Below are 24,324 nucleotides of genomic sequence, written 5' to 3' on the forward strand. Positions count from 1 at the left end.
CTAATGTTCCCCAACAGGGCTTCAAAATCTGCACTACAGCCCAAACAGCAGAAATGAGGACTCGTGTACCCCCTACATCCTAATATTTAGCACTCTTAGATCACACATTTAATATAAAACACGGGAGACTTCCCATGTGCACAGGCAGGAATTTAAGATGCTAGCGTGGTGCTTGGTTCTGTCCTACGGATCAATTCTGACCTCTACAGAGGGAGAAAACAAATCCAATTATTAAGTAGCAATAAATAATAAAAGATGGGACTTCACAGCACCAGAACGAGGCTGAAAATGTTTGTGTCGATGAGGAATCCGAGGAGGACATCGTGCCACAGAGGAACCGAGGGAATGATGCAACTGAACAGGAGCCAGAACTTTCTCTTTCTGGGCAGTCCCTGTACACGTCCCCATGAGTTGAGAGAAGAAAACGATTCCGTTGTGTTCATCAAAAGCGGAATTACAAAACACTGATTATGTCAAATATAGCTTTTATCTACAGGGTTTTATATTAGGTATAAAAACAAATTTACGAAAAAGCTCAACTGGAACAGCATCAGTGGCTCGTTTGCTGCTCTGGAGTCGACAGAACTGACTCGGCCATCTTCCCACTGAGGATGAGCGTTTCCTTATGTAAACATGCAACATGCTCTGCAGAAAATACCCATCTCAAACAAAACCTGGACTTTTCCGTGACTGGAATACATGAAAAGAATCAGACTGACTGGATACAGTAGATAACTTGGCACGAGAACAAGAAGTGAGTCGTGATCACATTGGCAATAATAGGCATTAAATAATTTTGTTCAGAAACTCACGATAGGAGCTGAGGGAGCCGCAGCAGTGCAACGTTGAGAGCAGCAGAACACCGCCTTCAAAAGGCCAAGGGGGACAGCAGCTTATGGAGGAGTTTCATCTCAGCAATCCCAAAGGTCCTTCATGCAGTTTGGGTCATTTAAGAACGAATCAAACACTTTCTGCTCTCTGAACAGTTTCGGAAAAATAGGACAACTTTGTGAAAAGAAACAATGATCACTGCTGGAAATCTGATTAATTCTAAAAAGAAAAGCGTCGCTCAGAGCCGTCTCTCAGCCTCACACGGTGCTTTGGTGACTTTGCAGGAGCTCGGGACCCTCCAAGGTCCTGGAGTTATTGGTGTTTTCTTGACTGGAGAACTGCTTTCAGATTTGGGAATTCCATCATCTTTGGTTTCATCAGGCAGCTCCACGTGCTCGTCCCCACGAGGGCTGTTCAGAACGCACGCCTCCTGTGCTTCCAGCCTTCTTAGTTTCTCCGTGGAGAGCAGTGGGATATTGGAAAGACTTGAAGTTTTGAATCTGCTGGAACCTGGTTCTCCCGAGTTCGCCTTCCTTACTCTTTCATCTTCAGCTCTGCTTCTCCTGGAGTCACTGAAGGGAAACCTGCCCTCATCCAACGTCGCGTATTTTCTCTCTGGAGTCCACAATTCCTTCCTTGCAGAAATCTTCTGCTTCGTGTCTTTCCTCGTGGCTCCTGTTTTACCACTTCCACCTTTCAGCTGCTCAGCAGTCGTCTGACCACCACCAGCTGTTCTGCCTACCACCTCTGTGCATCCCTGCTTACTGAGGTGCTTCTGAGGACTGGCAGACGTGCTCTGATCTCCACTGGAATACTGTTTTTTGTTACTACTGTTCATTCCCGTTTCCGTGGGCTTACGTGGGAGACTGCTGTGGGTTTTATCTGCATCACTCTTTCTAGGGCTGTGCAATCCTGGGAGGTGATGTCCCTCAGCTGCCCCGAACTTTTCTGGACTCTCAGATCTGTCTCTTCTGGTCCCTAATTCCAAACTACTTTTTGTGACTTCAAACCCAGAACTGGAAGGAAGATCCCACCTGTTCTTTGTTCTCTGGGGAGAAGACGGAGGCTTCATCTCGAACTGGTTTTCAGTTAAAGTGCTTATCTTTTCAGGCACAGTGTTCTTTGCTTGTTCCAGTTTCTCAGACAGCTGAACTTTCCTTAAAGCTTCTCCTGGTACTGGTAAATAACACATTTCAGACGGGGAAGCAGGATGTGAGGATGAGGATAATGGTGACTGTTCTTCATATATTACATTTGACGAAGATGGATTATAACTATCCCAATCACCTGGAAGTGAACAGGGAGAGATTTCAATACGTTATTAGGGGACAGAAAGAGAAAAAAGATCACAAAACATTCTACAAGTGCTCTCACTACCGAGGGACCAGGCTGCTATGTGAAACCCTGGGTTTTAAAAACAGATCACGTAGTGCCATAATCTTAAAGTCTTATTTAGTCAGTGCTTCATATTTCATTGTTCTACAGCCTACAGCAATCATAAGGAAATGATTTTGGGAAAAGCTCCTGCTCAGAATGCTGGACTCTCTGCAGGACTGACGTGGTCTTGTATCAGCACATTTTAGAGCCAGTGCAGCCAAATTGCAAAATTAGTTCCTGACCTACACTGTTAAAGGAAAATCAAATGAACCGAAACGTTTTTATTCTAAAAGAAAACTGAAAACAATGAGAAGTTGAGGTTATTCACAGCTTTGCACTTTAATAATAGAAAGAGATGAAACACGAGACATGCAGATTTACCAAGTCTTTAAGGAAAACCCAAGAAAAGCACTGAAAGCCCTTAATGCTGCTCAGGTTTCACGTAGGGACACAAACTGGAAGGAGCCAAACCTGAAGGAGGAAGAGAAAAAGCCCAGAACTACATACCAAAATCACAGAGTACAGCAAGCAAGATTTCAATCAGAAATGTGTGATTAACAGCAGGACAAGAGGCAGCAAAACCATTCCCTTCCCTACAGCTGCTGATCCCATCTACGTTGCTTAACCTTATCTCAGGCCCCGCTGCACCAAATGGAGATCCCTTCCACCATTTCTATGATTCTGTGTCAGATTCAGGACATTTCTGTGAACAAGAGGGCCAGGAGTGGTTCCACATAGCTCTTGTGCTGTCCTCTTGGTGCACAATGAACACTGCTTATCACTGCTGGAATGGTACCAAGCATAAATAGCTGTTTGTAAGGAGAGAGCTGGAGGTGACCTTGCGCTGACTCCCTATCTTCTTTGAAACTGACCTTAATTTAAAGAGGACCACCAGAAGCTCATCAGAGCACAGAGGACTCTACTTAACTTTCACCAAATTCAGTGTGAAACACAAACTAAGCCAGACAGCCATCAAGCAAGATGGCACAGAGCAGATCTCCTAGTTCACAGATGGGCTGCCATGTGCTAATGCACTCTGATTTCACCGTGACGTTCAATTTGGAACATTAAGATGTTAAAGAATCATGCTTGGGCTCTCTGGAGGAAAGAAATGGAGAAACTTCTGAGCAGATTTTATGCCTTGAGCAGAAGCCAGTTGCTGCCTGTAAGTGACTGCACACAACAAACTATTTGCTAGCTCAAACTGTGGGTTTTAAGATACTGAAGGGATGAAGTCACAGTCAGTTACCATCATTGAAAAGCTCTTCATGAACTCTTCATGACCTTACAATTTAGGAAATTTACCATCAGAATCTTGGTGCCAGCATCAAGAGCTGAAGAATTAAAGTGTCCTTGAAGCAAAAGCGTGCTTTGCTTTAAGATACTGCTAGAGCCACTCATCTTTTTGATTCGTAATTTTAGATGATATCCTAAATCAGACTCAAAATCATCAGTTTGAGATGAACTGGTAGTGATTTCAGTGAAGAAGCACGAGGTGTCTTTATCAGACTGCACCCCACTGCCACACAGTGACACTGCACTGGAGCTGACGTACTGTGATCTGGTATCAAGCCGGTCCCCGGTCTCAGCAGCAGCAGAACTTTGTTCCCTCCAGCCTGGATCAGCTCAATGGCTCGTGTGTGAGTGATTCCTTGGGTGGGTTCTCCATTAATTTCAACTATTTGGTCACCAACCTGATGAGAAAGCAGGAACTAGGTTAGCTTTTATGAATTGCAGCCACCAAAAAGTAATTTTTAATTAGCAAAATAGAGCCAGATGTGTCTGTATTTCCTCTCATGTTAAAACCATGCAGAAGTAAACAACAGCATCCCAGGAGCACTGATCAATATGACACAACACAGCATCGCTGTGGTCCAGAGTTCTGCATTAACATCTCGATGGAAGCTCTCAGCTTACTATAAACACAAATCCCATTCAGGGAGAGACAGTAATTCCCCGTTCCTCTGCAGATTTTCACTCCAGATTGTCCTAAAGAGGAACTTACTGATAAACTGAGTAAAGCCTGGCAACGTGCATCTGCTCAGCTCTGTAAGAGCTGACTGTTACCAAGGCAGAGCAAATTTCATACAAAGGGAGGGATTTTCCAGGTGGGAGAGCTCACCGTTACACAGATATCAGAAATAAGTCCTCTGAGGCCAACGAGCAACTGAGCTGGACGCTGGGCAGCTGACTGCAACGCATGCTAAGCTTGCAGACTGACAGAAGTGGCTCCTTTTCCAACAGCGTCGTGGAACCGATTCTGCAATTCGTTGCTCCACCATTGGATGTCAGTACTGCCCAGACTGAGCTGCTCAGAGACTGCCTGGGCTTTGTGAAATACACTGCCTCTGCCAAAGAAGGTCACCAGCTGGTTTCTCATCTGACAGGACAGGATGCTCTGCACCATGCTACGTGCCTCGCATCATGCTCAGTTGCCATTAACTGGGTGAGAAATTCCTCCTCTTTGTTTCAGAGCCTAAGCAGCAGAATGACAGCATTTCACAGCTGGGGAGGGACACAGCAAACAACAGAGAAACCAAACACTCTCACCCCGGGGTTCCAGCTTTCCAAACCACTCCTCCCATTGCCCAACCAGTGCCAGCTGTGGAGGGGCACGACAGCACCAATCCCCAGCAGCCACAGTCACTCCTGGGCAACAACAGCACTCACACAGCTGGGCTGATACCCTGACTGCTGCAGCAACAGGGAACAGTGCTGCAAAGGGCAGCATGATTCACCTCGTGTCACATTGAAAGGAATGAAGATGATGGTGTAAATGTGGGAGATGGTTATTTTTCCAGTGTTATCTTGCTGTGACACTCCCCCCATCCCACCAACCCATGCCTGTGTGAAGCAGAGTACAGTCAGAGCACATCTGAAAACAGAGCCAGAATTCTGCTGCTGGACTCTCCAACCAAAGTGGCAGAGTCTGTATAGATGAATGAGGCTGGAATTCAGAGAACTGCAGATATTTGAGGATGATTATCACTGCTAAGTGTTCTTACTACAGTATTTGGGAGTGAAATCCTTATAAAAACACAAGAATTAGCCTAGCAAGCTTTGAAGAAAAAAAAATAGCCTTTTATCTTCAAATACTGCACAGAACAGCAGCATAATATACACACAAAAATCCTCCATTCACTGCCTTAGTGATTCTTCTTTCAGTTTTCTGCTCCACTGTGCAATTTCTTGCCTGGGCTCCTCAAGTATCCTACGTAACCCTGGAACATTTATGTTACTGTAACTCAATCACATGGATGGACAGATGATTCATTCTGGATGGCCAAAGTTTTTCACTTACTTTCCCCTTTAAAAGCTTAGCACCACAGCGTTTGCTAACACTGCACAGCAAGAGCTGGAAGGACAGCTCTCCAGATGCTGCTCTGCCTGCTGGCATCCTGATCTCATGGAATAAAACTGTCTTGTTACCACTATAGGCTACTGCATTATGTCAACAGGCCGACGTCAGTGCTAACAAATTGCTGAGACAAACTCACATGCACTCTCCCATCTTTGACAGCTGGTCCATCTTCAGCAAGCCGAAGGATGAATAAACCCATGTTGTATTCCTTTCCTCCTCGAAGACTGAACCCAAAGCCACGAGGACCTCTTTCCAATTCTACTGGAAAACAGCCAGAATTCTGTGCAAGAAGTGAGACCAGAAGGAAGAGCTGAGGACCTGCAGGCAAGGTTGAAATCCTTGCTTCTCTAGAAGAACGTTTCAGACATTTCTGCACCTTGAGTTACGTGCAACACACCATTTAAACCAGAATTAATCACAGCTCATGTATGATTAGGTGTAATGGTTTCCTACTACGTCTACGTATAAATAATACTTTTCCTTCTAAGTTTTTGATAGCCATAAGATGTAAGTAATTTTTGCAGAGGGTCAGTAGTAGCCCTGTTCCAAGGATGTGGTTTTTTTTGACTATGATAAACAGATGAATATAAATAGCAAAAATATCCTATGAAATGGTCTAGTGCATTCTTTATAAGCAACGTTTCAACCCAGGTCAGACGGGGAAACGCTTTGTTCTTCTGATTTTGATCAGTCGTGGCAATTTCACTGCAGTCTGATGACCCAGCATCTCCTTGGCATGCCCCTGCACGCTCACCTGCGCCTGTGAGTGACGGCTCCCAGCAGCCGAGGCAGCGCCAGCATCAGGTTGTGTCAAGTGCTTATGCTCAGGCCATGAAAGCCTGTAACTATTTGAAACATCTTTTCCAGCTTCACCTTCTGTAGCTCCCCTACAGAGAGGGAAAAGGAAGCACACGTCACCTTTTGCTTTTAGCAGTTCCACCAGTCAGACTTGGCTGGCTGTTCTCAGCTCCTTTTCCCAAAGCCAAAGCTCTGTACCTGTCCGTGCTGGAAGCACTGGTCTGTGCTGATCCCAGAGGTCGGTGCTGAGGAGCTGGGCTCTGCTTGGCAGAGTTTGTTCCCGACGGAGGCCCACGGTGTTCTAATAAATTCAAACAAAACCAACAGTCAAAGAAAACTCCCAAACACAGAGCTATGCACACACAGAGAGACCACAGCGACCAGCAGTGCTGTGTCTGCTACTCTCCATGGCCTGGAACAAGATGGTCAATTTGCCAATGAAATTTTGGGGAAGACAACTGCAGCTTTCAGAGGATGAGCAGAAGGGCAGTCTGTGTAACAGGCAGTGTGCTGCTCAGAGCGATTCCACCTGCAGAGCATCTCACACTGAGCTGAGCCCACAACAGTTGCAAGGTGAAGAAGATTTTGTTATGTTGAGTGCTGTAATCCAATGAACTGCCATTGGTTCCACAGAATAAATCGTATAAGAATTTCGTTTTTACTTACATAGATTTTTCCAGAAAAAATAAAAATACATATATATAACATTTTTACTGAAGCAGACACAAACAAAATGCTTTTAGATTGTCTGCAAGTTGATAAAGACCAGAGGGTACTACAGCCTCTGGAAGTCTCTGAAGTTGGTTCAGACCTAACAGTAATTTGTAAGGGATGAAGAATAATGGACATCTGAGAACATATCCCTTTTTAAAGGTAGGAGGAGAACAGAGATCCACGGGGGTGATTATTAGAGATCCACAGGTGAAATGTGTGATCGTAGAGGCAAACTGCCCACTCCTTCCAGCGGCGGTGCAGTCTCCTCCTGGCCAGCTAGAGGACAGGTCTGCATCACTGGCATGTATCAACAGGGATTTCAGTGTTTTGCCTTCTCCAAAGGCTAAGTAAAAGCTGAAGTATAACAACACTTTAATTAAAAAATCCTTTAAAACAATTAAGGATTATTTTCTCTTTCACAAAGAGTAGTGATTGTACGCTTCACAGTAAATGAAAAATGCAAGCTTCAGAATGCAAAATGTCTCTGTCACTTAAAAGAGTAATGAACCATAGCCTTTGTAAAAAGCTGCCTCTTAGCTAGAGCCTTAAATGGCAAGTTGTGGCCCAAGATGAACTTATGTACTACATAATAAACTCCTTTTCCTTATCATGTTTCTTTTTACAAAATCTTGAACAGCCAAACCACAGATGCTCCAGTGCTGTTAGGTGCACCTCATTACTGCATTTCTGAGCTAAAAACAGACCAACCCAAACCCTAGCAAAATACACAAAGCACTCGAGCATCTTCAGGAAAGGAAATCACAATGTGTATTATTAGGCTGAATTTCTCAGTGATGCTGGAGCTCAGAAGTTGTTGGCAGGACTGCTTGGTGCTACTGCTATGACGTGCCTTAAAGAGGTTTTTCTCTAGAGACAAAATGTCAACTTTTACTCCTGGTTTATACTCAGAATTTTAATTTAGAAGCACAGGCAAGAGAAATGCCATCTGTTTGTACAAATTCTCCAGTCCTTTTTCTGCGTTCTCTCCCGTGTTTCTAGCTAATACATGACAGAAGCTGACAGGCTCCTGCTTTTGTGAAAAATGTTCAAGAATGTCTTCTGGAGCATGAAGTGGAATTCGTTTATCCATGTAAAAAGCAAAGACCACACATCTGTGAAAGCCAGGAGGGAGAGAGAAGTGGTACATGGTAGTATTTTCATTGCCAGTCTCAGAGGACAGCACGAAAGATGATGCACTGGGGAACATTAAGCTCTACGAGGGGTTTATGTTTTGTGATGCTGAACAGCCTCTGGCAAAGTGGGTGTTTTTCTCTTTGGAGCTGCATCTTGTCTTTGTCCTTTGCTTTGTGAACAATCCCTGCAAAGCTCAGGCACCCCAATAGTGGGAAATGACTGAAGTGTGGACTAAATTACAGCCACTCTGGCTTACTGAGGAATTCTGCTGTAAGGAGTTTATGCTGTGAGCAATTCTCCAACTAAATGAGTGAGAATTCTAGAACGGTGATTTATTCCCATCTCTGAGGAACAGGTTCTGCTTCTCTCTCTTTCATGGTTAACAACTCTTTTAAAACATGCCAACTCCAGCTCCTCTAAGTCACGCATGTTTTCTGACTGACTCTACTTTTATCTTCAAATCTGTAATTGATGAAAGCAGAAAACCTTATACAGCATCCAGGTGAGGTCACGCATAAATAAGGGACAAAGAGGTTGTACTCAGAAAGTCCATTCTGAAGGTAAAGTTGACTGAGAGTCCAAGAGAAACAGATCTAGTGCAGCCAACTCAAACCTCACTTGCACTACAAACACTGCCCTGCACAACTGCTTTGAGGTATGTTCCTTCAAACTGCAGTGAATTAGATTTGACAGAAATGAAAATCTTAATAGAAGAACAACAATTTGTAGAAGTCTCTCTGACAAGGAAGGAAATTAAGTCTTTGAAACTCTGTATCAGAGGCCGAGATAGAACGATAAATATTTGCAATGAATGGGAAATTAGAGAATGATCTGTTGGCTTTATTTACATTCTGACTTTAGGTATTTATTATTTAGAAGACCAGGAAAGCCAACTTTCTGGCAAAATAATGATAGCAGTTTAATTAAACCCACAAGCAGCAATCCAGAAAAGTGCAGCAGTAAGCAGGATTGGTACACAGCCTTTCTCTTCAAATGATTGGATTTTACATATTTATAGTGAACTGTTCGTGCAGGAACAATACCATATTGAATTGAATGTTGCATGGGAGCTTTCATTAAAAATATGGGCTATGAAGATGGGACTCTGCAGCCACAAATATTCATTTTGCTGCTGAGATGATACAACAGTGGTGTGTGAAGAATTTACTAGCAGCCTGGGAGGCCAGCAGGGATGGGGCTATTTCTCAAGACTACGGGGTGTTTTCTATTGTATCCTAGGGATGCAGTGCAAGTTAATTTGTATATTTCAACATGGCAGGAAGAACAGACTCAGAATGCCTAAGAGGAGAGGATCTGCACAGCACATTTTCCCTCCCAGCACAGTCCTTCAGCCTGCTAGCTCCCCCAGGACCGATAACTGACCTTGAAAGCTACAGACAACAGATGTGGCATGCGTGGCGGCCACGCTCACCTGAGCAGGCCATGCACCCTCACCTTCCTCAGCAACGACAGTCAGAGTCACCACGTGTCCTGCATCTTTGATCAGCTGCACGATGCTGTCGTGGGAGAGCTCCACGATGGACTGGCCGTTCACCGCCGAGATGCGGTCTCCCACCTTCAGCTTCCCACACTGATCTGCTGGGCTCCCATCTATCACACGCCCGATCTTGTGGGGGATCACTGTGGAGTCAGGAACAGGCCCATCAGCTTTTTCAGAACACAGTTAGTATTCCCATCAGAGGAGCACTGGGCAGACCCAGACCTCCCACAATCATCCCACGGACCGTTCCTGCTCTGAGTGCTGCTGCTGCAGTGAAAAACCTGCAGACAACGAAGGAGGCCTCACTCATCAGAGTGAGAGCAAATGAAGGGGGTGCTGCAGCACAGCCATTCTGTGGAGCTGTTACCCCAGCACTGCTCTCCCCAAGAAGCTTTTTTGAGGGGTCAGGGAGGTGAGGAACATCATGCACTCATCAGGATTATCGGCTGACTTTTCAGAACCACGCCAGCAATGCTGAAAACACACAGTCAGCAGCCACCCAAGATTAGAAAACCATCAGGGACAGTTTTAATGAGCCCATGCTGAAGTTACTGTGAAGCAACAGACATTGATGCCTTCTAGCATTTATCATGAGTTTAAATTTTAATTACACTTCCCTTAATAAACTACTTTTAAAGCATTACATAAACCTAAGAGCCAACTGTGAAGAGAAAAGCACTGCAGGGTTGCAGACTCAATTGCTGATTGCTTGTAGAATATCTCAGCTTCAGAACAACACCGTGGCTTCATGTTAAGCTGTGGCATAGCACATTTCTGCACAGCAGAAACTCCAGCATCACTGAGGTCGGGCAGTGACCAAATCACCAGAGTGCAGCACTCACCGCCAGGAGGAGGTTTGTTCTTCGAGGTGAGAATGACAAAGCCAAATCCTTCATTCTCTTTCCGCTGCAGACAGACATCATAGACCTCTGGGGACTGCTGGGCTGCAAACTCTGCCCGATTCAGGCGGGGAGAGCTGCTCTGCATCACGACAGCCTGCGACTCCTCCTCCTCTGCTTGCTTTTCTCCTTCAAAGTAATAGACAAACAACAATTAAGGCAAAAACAACACCGCTGTCCTATCAGATAAATACAACAAAACTGTATCTCACTATTGGTGCCAGCCAGAGGAAACACTGCCTGCCTGGGAAAGTAAGCAGCAAGCTAAAAAACAATGTGATCTATCATAAAATGGAAATCAGATGCTGGATGAAGCACTCAGAGGCCCAGAGCCCTACACAGGTGTGCACAAATACGCAAAGCACTGCAGCCTGATTTCCCAAAGCAGAACAGACTTGGCAGCATGCACAGCAAACTTCGTCAGAGTGATGTGATGCCTTTTTTTGTAGCAGAATACATCATGGTTTTCCTGCAAGCTACACGTACAAGATCTACAGCAGAGATCCAGCTACAAAAGAGAACAATTGACATCTTAATCAAGGAGCAACTCTACGATTTGATTGTAAAATGCTTCTTCCTTTTACTTGTACACACTCAGAATTCATGGCTGAATAGAGGCAGTACTGAGTACTGATCAGAACAGGGCACCACCTCAGACTCCTGAGCTCCTTTCCAGCTGTCACTCACATGATCAAGCAGCAATGATTCAAGGATAAACACCTGCTGTACACTGCAGATCTGGACACCAATCTCAAACTGCAGAATCACAAATGCTGCACTGAATCATCTCTGTTCTGAATGCTCCACATAGGTATCAATGGACTTCAGAATACAGTATGCAGTGCAGAACACAGGTTGTGCTATCACTCCATTTACATAGCACTAACATCTGTTCTAAGCAGTATCTGGAAAAGAGATGAAGAAACCACCACTGCTATCTTAATGTTCAGTCTTACCTGCTTGAGCAGTGCAGGCCAGCAAGCACCAAAGCACCAACTCAGAAGTTCTGCTTTCCTCTGCTTACTCAGAACTATAGCTGACACTCCTGAACCTCGGGCTGCTCAATTCTAGCACAATAACTGCTATGTTTCAGGACAGCTTCAGTTAATGTGACTGCAACAATGAGCACGTCCTGTTAGTCAGATCTATTTCCTGCAGAACACAGATACATACCACCAAAGAAGATCTTCCTCCGGACTGTGAGCAGCACCTGACCGTTCCGTGCAGCACTGGTCATTAAGTCCAGAACTTGTTTGTGTGACTTCCCCTTAACGGGGACTCCATCGATGCACATCAGTTCATCAGCAGCTCGAAGCCTGCCATCTTTTTCTGCTGCTCCCAATGGGATTATGGCTCCAATATAAATCTATCAACAGAGCACAGTCAGCAGGTTAGAATGGCAGAACATGAAGCCATCAGAACGTGCAGTGGTTGGAACCCAGGTGAGTCCAGACAGATAAAAGCTTTTGTAAAGATACTTGAAAAGATCATTTGATTGTCCATTTGTAGCAGAAGTGAATAGACAACACCTGGGGCTCAACACATCAGTAAACACTAAAAGTCCTAGGGAATTCTTAATCCTCGTTTCGGTACACAGCCTTTGGTGAGTAGATAATGAATTCAAACAGCTGTGCTCCCCTTATCAAATGAGTCTACCCCACCTCATAAAGTGCTGCTAAATATAATGTAGATAAGAAAAACCATAGTATTTCATCCAGTAGAATCACATTCAGGTTAAATGAAAGGTTAAGAATAATCATGGTCAGTAGCTGTCTGAGGTCAAGCAATGGAGAGCAGATCACCTGCACACAGCATTCCTGACATCAGCTTGACACCAACAGCTATGGTTGTTATGGAAACCAAATGTGATAAATGCTATAAAGTGCAACAGAAGTATAACTGTTTGGTTTTGCTCTAAAGAGGCACCACTCTTCCTTTCTTTAAAGGCATGTTAGGAAAAAAGACTAGCACTGGATCACAGCTGTGAACAGAATAAAAAACAAACACAGTCCTTCAACTACGATCAGAAAGCAGCCTCTGATCACCTACTGCAAAAGTTTTTTCTCTTAACTTGGCAGCTGAAGGAGCAGCCCCTGACATATGGTATCAGTCTTACTACTCCTTTCCAGAGGAAAGTTTTTAGGAAATCAAGGGGTGCCTCCCAAAGCCTGCCACAACAGGAACAGACAACCCAGGGCTGCCTCTAACCTTGCCATTCCTTTATGATCACCTCTCATCCAACCTGAATTATGCAACAGCTCTTCTGTAGGCTAAAGCCAGGAAACACTGCTACACTGAAACCTAAAGCCTTACCTGCACCCTTCTCACTGACCAGGTGAAAGCAAACCAGGCTCTAACCCCTGCACTTCTCCCTGTGCAAACATTTCAGCTGCATTTTGATGCCACTCGGGAAGCAAAATAACTCCTACATCCATTTGCAGAAGGAAGCCAGTTTAACAGCTTCTGCTTCAAGGCTTTTATGCAAATCCTAAAGCAGCACGTTTTGTATTTTCGAAGACGAGAGGGAAAAACACAAGGCAAACATTAGCCTGGAAGAGCAAACTGGAAAAGCTGAGCTTGTATCCTTGAGATGAATCCACCAGAAACCACAGTGACTGACAAAACAGCATTTGATTCGGAAAATGTGCAGGGAGGATGGAAGGGGGTTCAACACCTCCCAGAGCTGCCTTGCCTCATCAGGCAGCAGTCAGAACAGCCTGGTGGTTTCTGCAGGGTAAGCAGCAGTTCCCTTCTGCTCATCTGCTCCCCAGGAAGCTCCAACACATGCAGCAAACTGAGCACTGCCAGTGCACGTGGTGCAAAGAGCACGGGAGGGCTGAGATGCAGCAACCACCACCAAAACGCACCACAATTACAGGCTTGACAGTGAACTCCTGCTGCCAAAGAAAGGCTCTGGGTAAAAAAAGACCAGGAGCCTTGCAGATTAAACCATGAGGCATTCAAGGTCAGGCTGGGCAGGGCCTCTGAGCAATCACCTTGAGCTGTAGGTGTCCCTGTTAGTTGCAGGAGAGTTGGACCTTTAAAGGTCCCTTCCAACTCAAATGATTTTAAGAGGAAAGAGAAGGAAGGTAACCAACCATTTTCTTCCCTTTGTTTGGACTCACACTAGTCAGGCAGAACTGTTTCCCCACAATCTCCAGCTCAACTCACCCATGAGCCTCCACCCACTACAGCTCCTCTAAAAGGGCCCTGCACAGCCACCCAGCCCCTGGGACCGAGCTGCAGCCCACAGGCCACAGTCAGCACCTCCGTGGCCAGGGAACACACACTGCACCCACAGGGATGCTCCGACAGAGAAACCAGAACCAGACACACACCACAGGGTCTGCGTGCTTGCCTACAGCACAGCTCGCTCTGCCCAGCTTTAAGCAGAACTGGATTACACCTCCCAGCTTTAACTGGATTGCTCAAGAGCATTTCACCGACTAAAGACGAAATGATTCTCCTCTTTTAGGAGTCAGAGCTGAACCAGTTCTTAAACTCAGAATCAATCTGGTAGTCTGAACTGATTCTCGATCTTTAAAAGTCAGTTACTGACTTGATCACTTTTTCCCCATCACTGAACTCCTTTTAAAAGGAGGGAGAAACGAGGAGGACAGAGCAGGAGCCATCCCAACAGCAGCACGGTAAGATAACATGTAAGCAATTGTAAGCAGTTTCACCTACAGGCTGATCTGGTCCGTCCCCTCCAAGCACGCGGAAACCAAAGCCCGACTCTTGTTTTCGCAGGAAAACATCCAGATCTCTCGTGTTTGGAGCTGAGACAAAACATTTCAAAACACGTGATGAGCTACCTTTGATTACTGAAAGATTACTCCTTCGTCATGCATTCCAATTCTTTTCATTGACAGAACACAGGAACCAGAAATACAGCAAACAATCCCAACAAGTCAGAACTTCAGTGAAGTTCTCTTAACAAAATGGATTAAAAAAAAAAAACAAACAAAAACCCATTCGAGATGAAAAATGAAAGGACAGGTTGATGAGTGCCAAAGGAGAAATCACAGCTGCATTCACACAGCGAGCCAGGATGAAATCCACTCCGCAGCACAACACAGGGCCATCTATAAATGCTGAAGTGGTCAGGTCTGAATCTCAGAATATCCTGAGCTTGAAGGGCTCACCAAGTCCAGCTCGTGCACTTTGCTTTGGTCCTCCCTTAGAACTGGGCTATTTTAGGTAAGAATTAGCAAACTGATGTAAAAAGGTGTGAGTTCTCTACGTTACGGGCACACACTAATACCTAATGAATATAGACCTGTTATGTATAATTATCAGTATTGTTTGCATAATTTTATTTCACTCTGCTTTCTGATGTTACTCTTTACTCAGCTTATTAATGAACAACTTAACACAGTTGTTTTGCATGTCAGTGGGCCCGCATGTATCTGTAACGAAGCTCAGAACACAAAAGGTTCTTGGAGAAAACACCTCAAGGATTTACTCACCTTTTTTCCCCACAAGATTCCCTTAAATAAAGATTGCTAAAATAGGACCAAGAAATCACATTTGCTTTGTCAGCCCCACTGAGCAAGCAATTTATTAGAACATTATACCACTTTTATGACTAATTATGTTGTTGAAACCATGGTTGAAACACACTGCATCTGTATTTTTAATGGGCTCTACAGTTTTCTAATTTGTGTGAATTAAGCACTTTTGAAAACGTTTATATCCATACAAGGGGGCATCAAACACACAAGCTGGGGCTGATATACTCACGTTTGTCCTCATACATGGTCTTGGACTTCAAGTAGACTTCAGAGGGGTCCAGTTTAGGAGAACCAGATCTTACTGCAGTTGGGGGGAAAGGCATCGGCTGCGGGATGGCATCACTGAGTGCTTCCAAACTCCCTGAACAATCCTGCTTGTCCTTCTGGAACAGAATCCCACCCCACAAACCCCAGGTTAAATCAAAAGCCTGAAGGAGTTTGTGCATGCAAAGATGATAAATGCTGCAGAGAGCTGAAATGAATTGGGAATTAGTCGTCAGCCTCTGTATTTTTCTCTTCTCCTGTGACAGCTGCAGCAGTACCATTCCAAGGGGAAAGGCCACCACGTATCCTTGTGCTCTCCAACCTCATTTCCAGTGGACAGTAAGTCTAAATAATTATTCTGGGCTGTAAACCCAACCTGGAAAACTGGAACGCAGTGGTCTGTGCACGTTAAGTAACAGCACAATCAGAACATTTTGAGATATGCCCTTTTAGGAGGGTGGAAGAAAACCCCTCCAAGCAGCTTAGTGCTTTCACACTTGCATGTCCACGAGCACAAAAACTTGCCCTTTATAACTGAATTCGTTTCCCACGTTGCTTAATGCCACTGAACATTGAGTGCTCCATGGGAAAGCTGCTCCTGCCCGTGTGTGGAACGCTGCTCCTGGAGCCCTGGGTATTTTTAGCATGGCTGCAGAGCATGCTGACACAGGAGCCACACAGACACAGCCTGTGTCCTCAAGCTGCACTGATCTGTGCAGCAATTTCTTTACTGCAGGCAGCTGCATGCTTGTAAGAAACAGAATCTGCAAATCTCAGCGAGTGCTTCAAGCGTTCCGAGCTTGAGTGCTCACATCCATTATCCCACTGCTCCCATACAGCTCTCACACTTGAACAGCAGCACAACGACACAAAAAGGATCTGCATTTACATCCTGGTGACGGGGCTCTTCAAAAATGGGATTCAAAAAACGATTCGTTGTGCACAAGGCACTTTTCAACATGCAGCTCTGCTCCTGGAGGCGTTCACTGGTGGATGTCAAAGAGCCTGCTTCGTAAGAGAAGTGCTCATGACAAAAACATGCACTGTTATTCACATTCTGAGGGTATTTCACCAATCCTAAGGATTCTTTACTTAGTCAAAATGTACTAAAGATACCCCAGTGGGGTGAGCTTCCAATAACAGTGAATATCAAACTAGAAATGTAAAGCTACAGTGCATTAAGAATGGAGCACTAACCAGTTAGCTCTTTTACGTGAGGATCAAGAACTGCTGAAGTACTTTACATTTATTTTAGAAATCCCATTTCACTTTAACAAAGATCATGCAAATAAAAAAAAGAAGAAAAGATACTGTATTCTTGATATTTCAGGAGTAAGAAAGAAGAAATCCACTACACCCATCAAACTCAAAACACTCGGAGGATCCATAGAAAAACTTCTGTTTTAAGTAGACTGTATTAAAGTCTTTTTGCCTCCCAAACCCCCTCAGTATTTTTCCATCAGAAACTAATTTAAATGCACTGTAAATACTCACCCCTTTGCCAGTTTTAGTAGGTGAGGGTGGACCTGAATAAAATACAACGTAGAAAGCAATTTCAATTCTAGGTCATCCAAATTTAAATAGCATTAAGGCAATTTAATCAGTTCCTCCTGAGCTGAAAGTGATAACTGCTTATTCAGTCTTTCTTTAAATTGCAAGGGAGTATTCAGTTGACCAAAGCCATCACTTAGGAAAAATCTCAAATCAGAGTTGCTAGCTGTACAGCAAAAAGTTTCTCCTTCTCTGGTCAACCAGATGACACATGAGCTCACTGGAGCAGGCTGTGAATTAGCCTGGTGGAATTCTTGCCACCAAAGAAATCTGTTTCCTTAGCTGATTACCAAACAGTAACATCTACACAGAAAAAGACTTGGAGATCTTTGCAAACACAAATGACCGAAGTGCTACTCAAAAGGCTACAATAAAACCTTAGTAGAACACTAAAGCAGTGGTGTTTCCTTCTAATTCGTTCAGTTCCACCTGGTAAATGGTTAACCAAGAGGTATGAACATGCAGAAATGAAAATGATAATCTTTCCTGTTTCAGCAAATGGTTCCATCTTACAGCTGGTGCTTCCTGCCACTTGTAATCACCTGACCAGTACAGCTACAGTAACGGAGCATATTTGGAGATGCTCAGAAAACTCTTATCAATCACACTCTTTGTGTTATGGTAGAGACTGTATTTTTGCTTTAGCACTCCCCAGACACTTGGAAGAGACAGTGTCAAAACATATTATAAAAATTTTTATGTAAAAAAAATCCCTAGCAGCATGCTTTCATCCCAAATACTGAGGGTGATAAATTAAACTTAAAACATCACAAGTGAGAGACACAAGAAAATTGCTAGCTAACTTATCACACTAACAGAGGACTTTAAAAAAGTATGTGGCCATGGATGATGGCTGCAGATTTACATATTTACTTCCTCAATGTACATATTTACTTCCTCAATGTACATATTTACTTCCTCAATGTACATATTTACCTCCTCTTAAGATGAGCAGTGGCACCTCTGCTCCTATTGGAAACTGCTTCAGTACCTCCACGACCTGCAGATGTGTCAAGCTCTGCACGTTCTGATGGCAGATCTCCTTGATTACGTCCCCTTTCTGAAGTCCTTGGCACCACTGACTGTCTAAAATCATTTTTACCTTCTGTCCTGTAGGACTGTCTGCAATAGCAAACCCAAAGCCCTTAGGACCTTTGACAAGTGGGATGGTGACCAGCTCTGGCTGAGAGCCTCCTGAAGATGCAACAGAGATCCTCTGCTCGTTCGTATCCGTGGAAGGGCCATTCAGACGACCATTGACCAACATTGGGCCTGTTTTTCCATTCTGGTCCAACACAACTGTCCCAGCTATCAACTCCTGGCTGGTCAGACAGATGTCTCCTTTGGTCACAGGCAGTCCATTGATAATAGGTGTAGCTGTCACTATATCTACAACGGGGTCCTCATTGTCATCGGGGAGAGGATAGCCACGACACAAAGTCATGTTTACATACTGGTTGACGGGAACTAGCTGAAACATCTGGACAACATCTGCATGGGTATGGCCAAGGACACAATTTCCATTTATGTCTACAATGACATCACCTGTTAAAAAAAAAGTTAAACAGAATCAAAACCAGAAACAAAACCACACACACCTTTCCAGTGTTCCAAGGCTCAGGAAAACAAAGTCTAACTGAACAAAACTGTGCAGTGTTCAAAAATAATAATGCTGGCTGTACCTCTTGACTATCTGTTTCCAAGAAGCATAGAATAAAGACAAAGTGAAAGTCCTTTTATCTCATCTCAGGACACAGTATGCTAAATATACAAAGTTTAATCTCCAGCAGATTTAAAAAATGATACTGTACAGCCACAGGAGATGAAGCAGTGCACACACATTGCTGCAAACAGATGTCTTCTGCTTTAATTCATACTTTAGAGCATCCTAAATTCAATCCAAAAATAAATCGGATTTTTTTTGGGGGGGTTCCTATGTTTATTTTAGGATTGGCTGAACTTAAGCTAGGATTGCACCCACGTGTATTTCATAGACTTACGCTGTTGCCACATGTGGTTAAGCATGTACTTCCAAAATGAAGAGAAAGTGCATGTCAAATCCTGAAACCTTGTTTCATAACATGCATCATGTTGATCAAGAAACTTTGCATATGCAGTTCCCAGGAGAAAGCCATCCTACCAATCTCACACATCAGCAGCTGCACTCTCTAAAAAGCATCAAAAGAAATGCAAGCTTAGAGAAATAATAATTTACCTGGTGCAATTCTCCCATCTTGTGCAGCAGGTCCATCTTTTAACACATTCTTCACCTGGAGGAACTCATCAGGCCTGTCCCCTCCAATAATTGTAAAACCAAAACCCATTGTACTTTTCTTCAGTGACGTCCGTATAAGTGCTCCTATAAGCTGGGATGGATCTCTAGTGAAGAGAGACTTTTCTGGTCCTGTGCATGATAAGATGCAATATAATCAATCACCAGCAATGCTGCTTTATGGCAGCCATTAAATCTCCAAGTTACAATGACTACAAGGACATGTAAAATAGAGAACCAGAGAAAGAAGGAAGATATCTGGGTTCCAAACTTCCAGGTTTTCCAAACTGTGTTATAGATTACAACAGACGATGAACTAAATCTCCTCCATCTAACTTCTGGTTTTTACTCTTTTACCCTTGAATGTCAAGCTCAAAATAAATCAAAAGGAACTGAAATTCAAGGAGTGGCTTTACCTGCACCTTCCATCTGGCTCTTCTAACCCTCTGCTTATTCAAAAGTTGAATATGACAACTAGCTTTCTACTTACCAAAATGCTTTAAAAGCAGTGCCAGGGTCTCAATTTTAACATCAAAAAATCATTCCAAAAACCTTACAGAGTCTGAAGAGCAACAACACAAGGGCCAGTGGAAAGAAAAGGCTAACTTCTTCATCAATTCCCAACCTGACTGCATGCAATGCTTACTCATAGATAAAGATACGAGCGATAAGGAACACACTATTTAGTGATACCTGATTTTGAAGGGCCAACATCACTCTGTCCTAGCTGTTTTTTTCTTTTGGCTTCCAACACTGGGTTTTCAAACTGAGTTTTCTGGTTAATATGACTGCAGACAAAAGGAAGATTGAGATATCAGAGGAAACCATCCTGCCCATTTCCTAGAAAGATGATCACAAAAGACAACCTACACATGCTATCGTTTGATCTCAGGTTAAGACTCTGGAAGAATGAATGCCAAACTATCAAAATGACCATGGGATGTCTATTTTTCCTTTCAACAACTTGATTCTCTTTAAAAAACAATGTAATTTCACTTCTTGTAACCATTAGTTGAATATAACTTCATTCCACTCTGAAAGATTTCAAGAAGTTCTATAAGATAAGAACAGAGAAAATTTGCTTTTCCTCTTGACATCAGCTACATGGTGCTTCCATCTTCTTATTTGCAACCCTGTTTATCTTTTTAACAATGGTTATGGAAAGGTTTAATTTCCCCTGACCTGAAGAAGACCAGTAAGAGCTTTGGCAGCAGTTCAGAAGTTATTTACTTGCGATGGCTCTTTGGAGGGAGCAATGAGATTTGTTACTCTTGCTCTTTTACAGCTATCACTCTTAAATCAAGCCACCCTATTTTTGTTACAGCTAATGAAAATGACATCAGCTTATTCCCATTTATCACTTACTTTCATTGCCACTTGGCTTTCCTTCCCTAAAATAAATGTACTCCAACTTATGTCAGAACAGCCATATTATGGATCTTCAGTGCTTCAGAAACATGTACAATGGCCTCTAGAAATTGTTTTTACTCAGTACAACCATATACACTGCTAAGCAAGTCACTACTTTCTGCTCAGTTTGTGACTATTTCAAATTAATAATCAGCACTTACTCAACGTAATATGTTCCATACTGAGGATCTTCTATTTTTTCCCATCCATAAGGAAGTTCTGCAATCAGAAAGAACAAAACTCTCCATTACAGTAAACTAATTGCAAATATCACAGCTCTTACAAAAAAATAAATAAAAAAAATAATGACAGATTATAGATGAAAAACATGAACTCAACAGAAGTCACTTTTTTCCCTTTGTCTGTTCGTCCCCCTTGGATGAAAAAGTATTAGTGGAGCAATATGAGGAACCTGAAACCCTGTACCTGTCATTCTTTGCTCCACTGGACCAGACTTCTGTTTAACAAAAGCACATCACTTAAAGTCTGTAATAAACTTAAAGACAAGATCCAAATTAACCTATTTGGGAAGGAAGAATGCAAGAAAGGGAACAAAAAATATGAAGCCTGCTGAGAAGGTATTGAGCAGCACATCATTACTGACTAGAGGTGGCAGGCAGTTAACACAGAGGTCCAATTACTCTAGCTTTATTGTTCTAGTTACCTTGACCAGGGAAATTTAAATATTTCAATACCTGACACAACCAGGTAGCTAGACATTCTGAAGGATAAAATTTCTGTGTAATCTTGTTTGAGGCTGCCCTAAGTTTGAAGGTAAAAGCAATTTTCCTAGCATATGACAGCATGTTACCACTTATTAGTATCAGCATCACTCCACAGGATTTGACAAAAGGCCCAGGGGGGCTATTCATTTAAACGTTGTTCATTTGGATATCCTGCATCTCTCTGTTTCAAGTGCTCTTTTTATCCTGTGGTGTGCTGCACGTATGTTTAACAAGCAGCAGTATGAGTCCATTGCTCCAGCTGGCTTCATTATGAATACATGATTGTTAGCCTGTGCAATTTAAGGAGATGACAGGCTGTTCTGAATCTGCCTCAGCTTTTGTAACATGTATCTGCTGAATACAGAGCTACTTGGTACTCCTTTTTTGGCTGGCTAAATCGCACAACTACATAGGAAATGGATACAGGTATCATCTGTGTGTCAGTCATGAACCTGACAAGTCTTGAAGCAGTAGCATGAAGTTAGCTCTACTTATACATTCAAATATCATACCATAAAACATGCAGTACACATTACCAGCAATAGGCATCAAGCTGCATCTTTATTCTTCACGCATTCTAGTATTTATGGACCTTTTATCCCTGCCATATTCCACCCACATAAAAATTTCAACTGTAACACTGATGCATCCAGCTTTCTCCTTAGCAATGATACTGGAACAACACATATCATTCTCTTCCCAGGAAGGCAGACACATCCAGGATTCAGTCACGGTTCCACAGCTCCAGGAAAAATACATTATGGTCTCTCCCAGCCTTATGTGGACTCTCACTACCACTGAACTACAGACACTTGGCACTATACTCTGCTCCAGAGCTGCACGTATCAGCAAGATGTTTCTGTCACAGCAGTAATGGATCTTATCCAGCCCTGATAAACTCAGCCATTTATCAGCCACAGGTAACAAATGAGCTCTAAATATCTCACCTCCATCTTCACAATCTTCAGGAGCTTTGGCTTTCTTACAGAGCCGTGGATCGAGCCATGTGGTTGTCTTGGTGTTGTGACTGTGGAGCAAAATGCAGCCCGTTAAAAGAAGAGGACTTCCTCACACTGAAGAAATTTTGCTTTACCTTAACTTTTAAATATTTACTACTTCGGTCAAACCATAGTCTTTAGATAACCTAACCTCTGTTTATGCCTCAGTCACACGGTTAAATGCTAAACAGAAAAGGCAACTATGATGCTTAGAAGTACCAGCACTGGACTCTCCAGAACAGATGTGAAATGTGAGAGGTACATTCTCCTCTGCTCCAAAAAACACATGTGGAAACATTACCCGTTTCTACCTGAAAGTGGCAAATACTTTTAGTCATATATTTAACATTCAGTTAGGATTTTCTGAATTCACAAATGAAGTTATTTCACATGTGTGTGTATGAACTGCTTTTCTACCCTGAACTTCAATCTGTGCTCTTCATCTTCTCAGGAAGGCATTCCCAGACAAGGAACACATGCTGAGGAGAATGAATACACAAGTTCTCAGAGAGATCTGTCATTGTAGAAGTTTATAAGATGCTATACCTTCCTTACCAACATCCATCCAGTTTTGCACATGAGATACATAACTCATTACAAACTGACCATGCACATGGAGCCATAACACCACGCTGCACAATAACAATCAAGCACACAGCATAAGTGATCATTGATAAGGAACAAAGAGAGGAAAAATATAAAATCCCATACAGAAATATAAGGAAAAAGATCAGGAGAGGTGTGAGAGCAGCAGGCAGCTTCCCAGACTGCAGCTTTTCAGCACATATCTTTCCTGCTGGCAGCACTGGGCTACTCACTCGATGAAGTAGATCATGCCAGTGTCTGTGTAGGCCATCTCCCAGTTCTTGGGCAGAGGTTCCAGGGTTTCATCCCTTGACATGTAATTTCTGAAGTCCATGGAGCTGCTTGTCTGGTTGTAACTGGGAACAGGTTTCATCCAGTCAGAAGAATCTGAGTGTTTTTCTTTGTTTTCTGCAGTTGTTCAGGGAAAGCATTACTATTTGTCAGATGCTTATGCTGTTTCTCACTAAGCACCACCCTCTTAATCTGGCTATGAGAGAATGTCAAATACGTCCCTGGATGTGATGAGCATTTTTCCACTTTTTTTTTTTTTTTTTTTAGCTATGGACTTTGAAAAGCTGACATGAAAAAACTGAACTCTGTTCTGCCCCTGCCAAAGAGAATTAACCTCGTATTATTTGTCTGAGCCTAAGCTACAAAATCAGCATAGCCAGAAATGCAAGCTGACTAATTTGTTCCCCTCCTCACACACAGGACAGTGTTGGTAATGCCACCAGTAATTAAACAAACAAACAGAAATCCTTCTAATATCCCTCAAAGCACCAACACTAAAACGTAGAAAAGACCCAAACTGCCAGAAAGATCAACACAACTCTCTCCTGTAAGCTACAAGAAGTAAAAACTCCCCCAAATCCCTGCTAACACCCTACATGCAAGCCTCAGCCTGGTACTTCAGAGGTTACGCCCAGCCACACGATGATGCCACACACATTTCACATCACCACCAGCCAGGCCACCGGGTGCTCTGTGCTGTGGTGCTGCCAGCCCTAAAGCCAGCAAGATCAGGTCAGGTCTGGTCAATATAAGCCTTTCTTAAACACTCACACACGGGATCATCTGCAAATTCAATGTGACGGCTTCTCTCCAACATCAGTTCTTCCCCCTCGAGATGAATAACCATGACAGCAAAACGAAAAGGGCGTGCTGCCAATCTCTGAAACATCCTACTGGACACTGGTCCAGGCTCAGTGCACTGTGCTTTACTCCTCTCCACAAACACTCCCTTGGGGGTATTCTGCAGATCCCTTAAGCAAAATAATCTGAACAATGCACAGTATGAGCTGGTGTTGCCCCTCAGACTGATTGTTTCACTAAAACCTCCTGCATTCAGTAATCTTACCAAAATGAAATGATTAAATTTACAGGGCATGAA

General features: G+C 43.3%; 1 protein-coding gene across 1 annotated transcript in view; it reads right to left on the bottom strand.

Annotated features, from left to right (window-relative positions):
- Positions 1-1,028: 1,028 nt before the first annotated feature.
- MAGI3 (membrane associated guanylate kinase, WW and PDZ domain containing 3) overlaps positions 1,029-24,324 on the bottom strand; it is a 47,807-nt gene continuing 24,511 nt past the window's right edge. Inside the window, exons 5-21 of the mRNA XM_065740378.1 lie at positions 23,168-23,342; positions 22,299-22,378; positions 20,788-20,845; positions 19,910-20,004; positions 19,160-19,348; positions 17,881-18,489; positions 16,888-16,919; positions 15,359-15,512; positions 14,303-14,394; positions 11,789-11,981; positions 10,559-10,744; positions 9,671-9,856; positions 6,566-6,668; positions 6,324-6,456; positions 5,706-5,849; positions 3,764-3,902; positions 1,029-2,118 (exon numbers count right to left, since the gene is read on the bottom strand). Of these exons, the coding sequence (XP_065596450.1) occupies positions 1,070-2,118; positions 3,764-3,902; positions 5,706-5,849; positions 6,324-6,456; positions 6,566-6,668; positions 9,671-9,856; positions 10,559-10,744; positions 11,789-11,981; positions 14,303-14,394; positions 15,359-15,512; positions 16,888-16,919; positions 17,881-18,489; positions 19,160-19,348; positions 19,910-20,004; positions 20,788-20,845; positions 22,299-22,378; positions 23,168-23,342 (3,617 nt within the window). The 3' untranslated portion in view covers positions 1,029-1,069. The remainder of the gene's footprint in view (positions 2,119-3,763; positions 3,903-5,705; positions 5,850-6,323; positions 6,457-6,565; positions 6,669-9,670; positions 9,857-10,558; positions 10,745-11,788; positions 11,982-14,302; positions 14,395-15,358; positions 15,513-16,887; positions 16,920-17,880; positions 18,490-19,159; positions 19,349-19,909; positions 20,005-20,787; positions 20,846-22,298; positions 22,379-23,167; positions 23,343-24,324) is intronic.

Source organism: Cyrtonyx montezumae, unplaced genomic scaffold (assembly GCF_038088225.1).
Source record: "Cyrtonyx montezumae isolate F1298 unplaced genomic scaffold, pur_monq_1.0 scaffold_26, whole genome shotgun sequence".
In the NCBI taxonomy this organism is placed as follows: domain Eukaryota; kingdom Metazoa; phylum Chordata; class Aves; order Galliformes; family Odontophoridae; genus Cyrtonyx; species Cyrtonyx montezumae.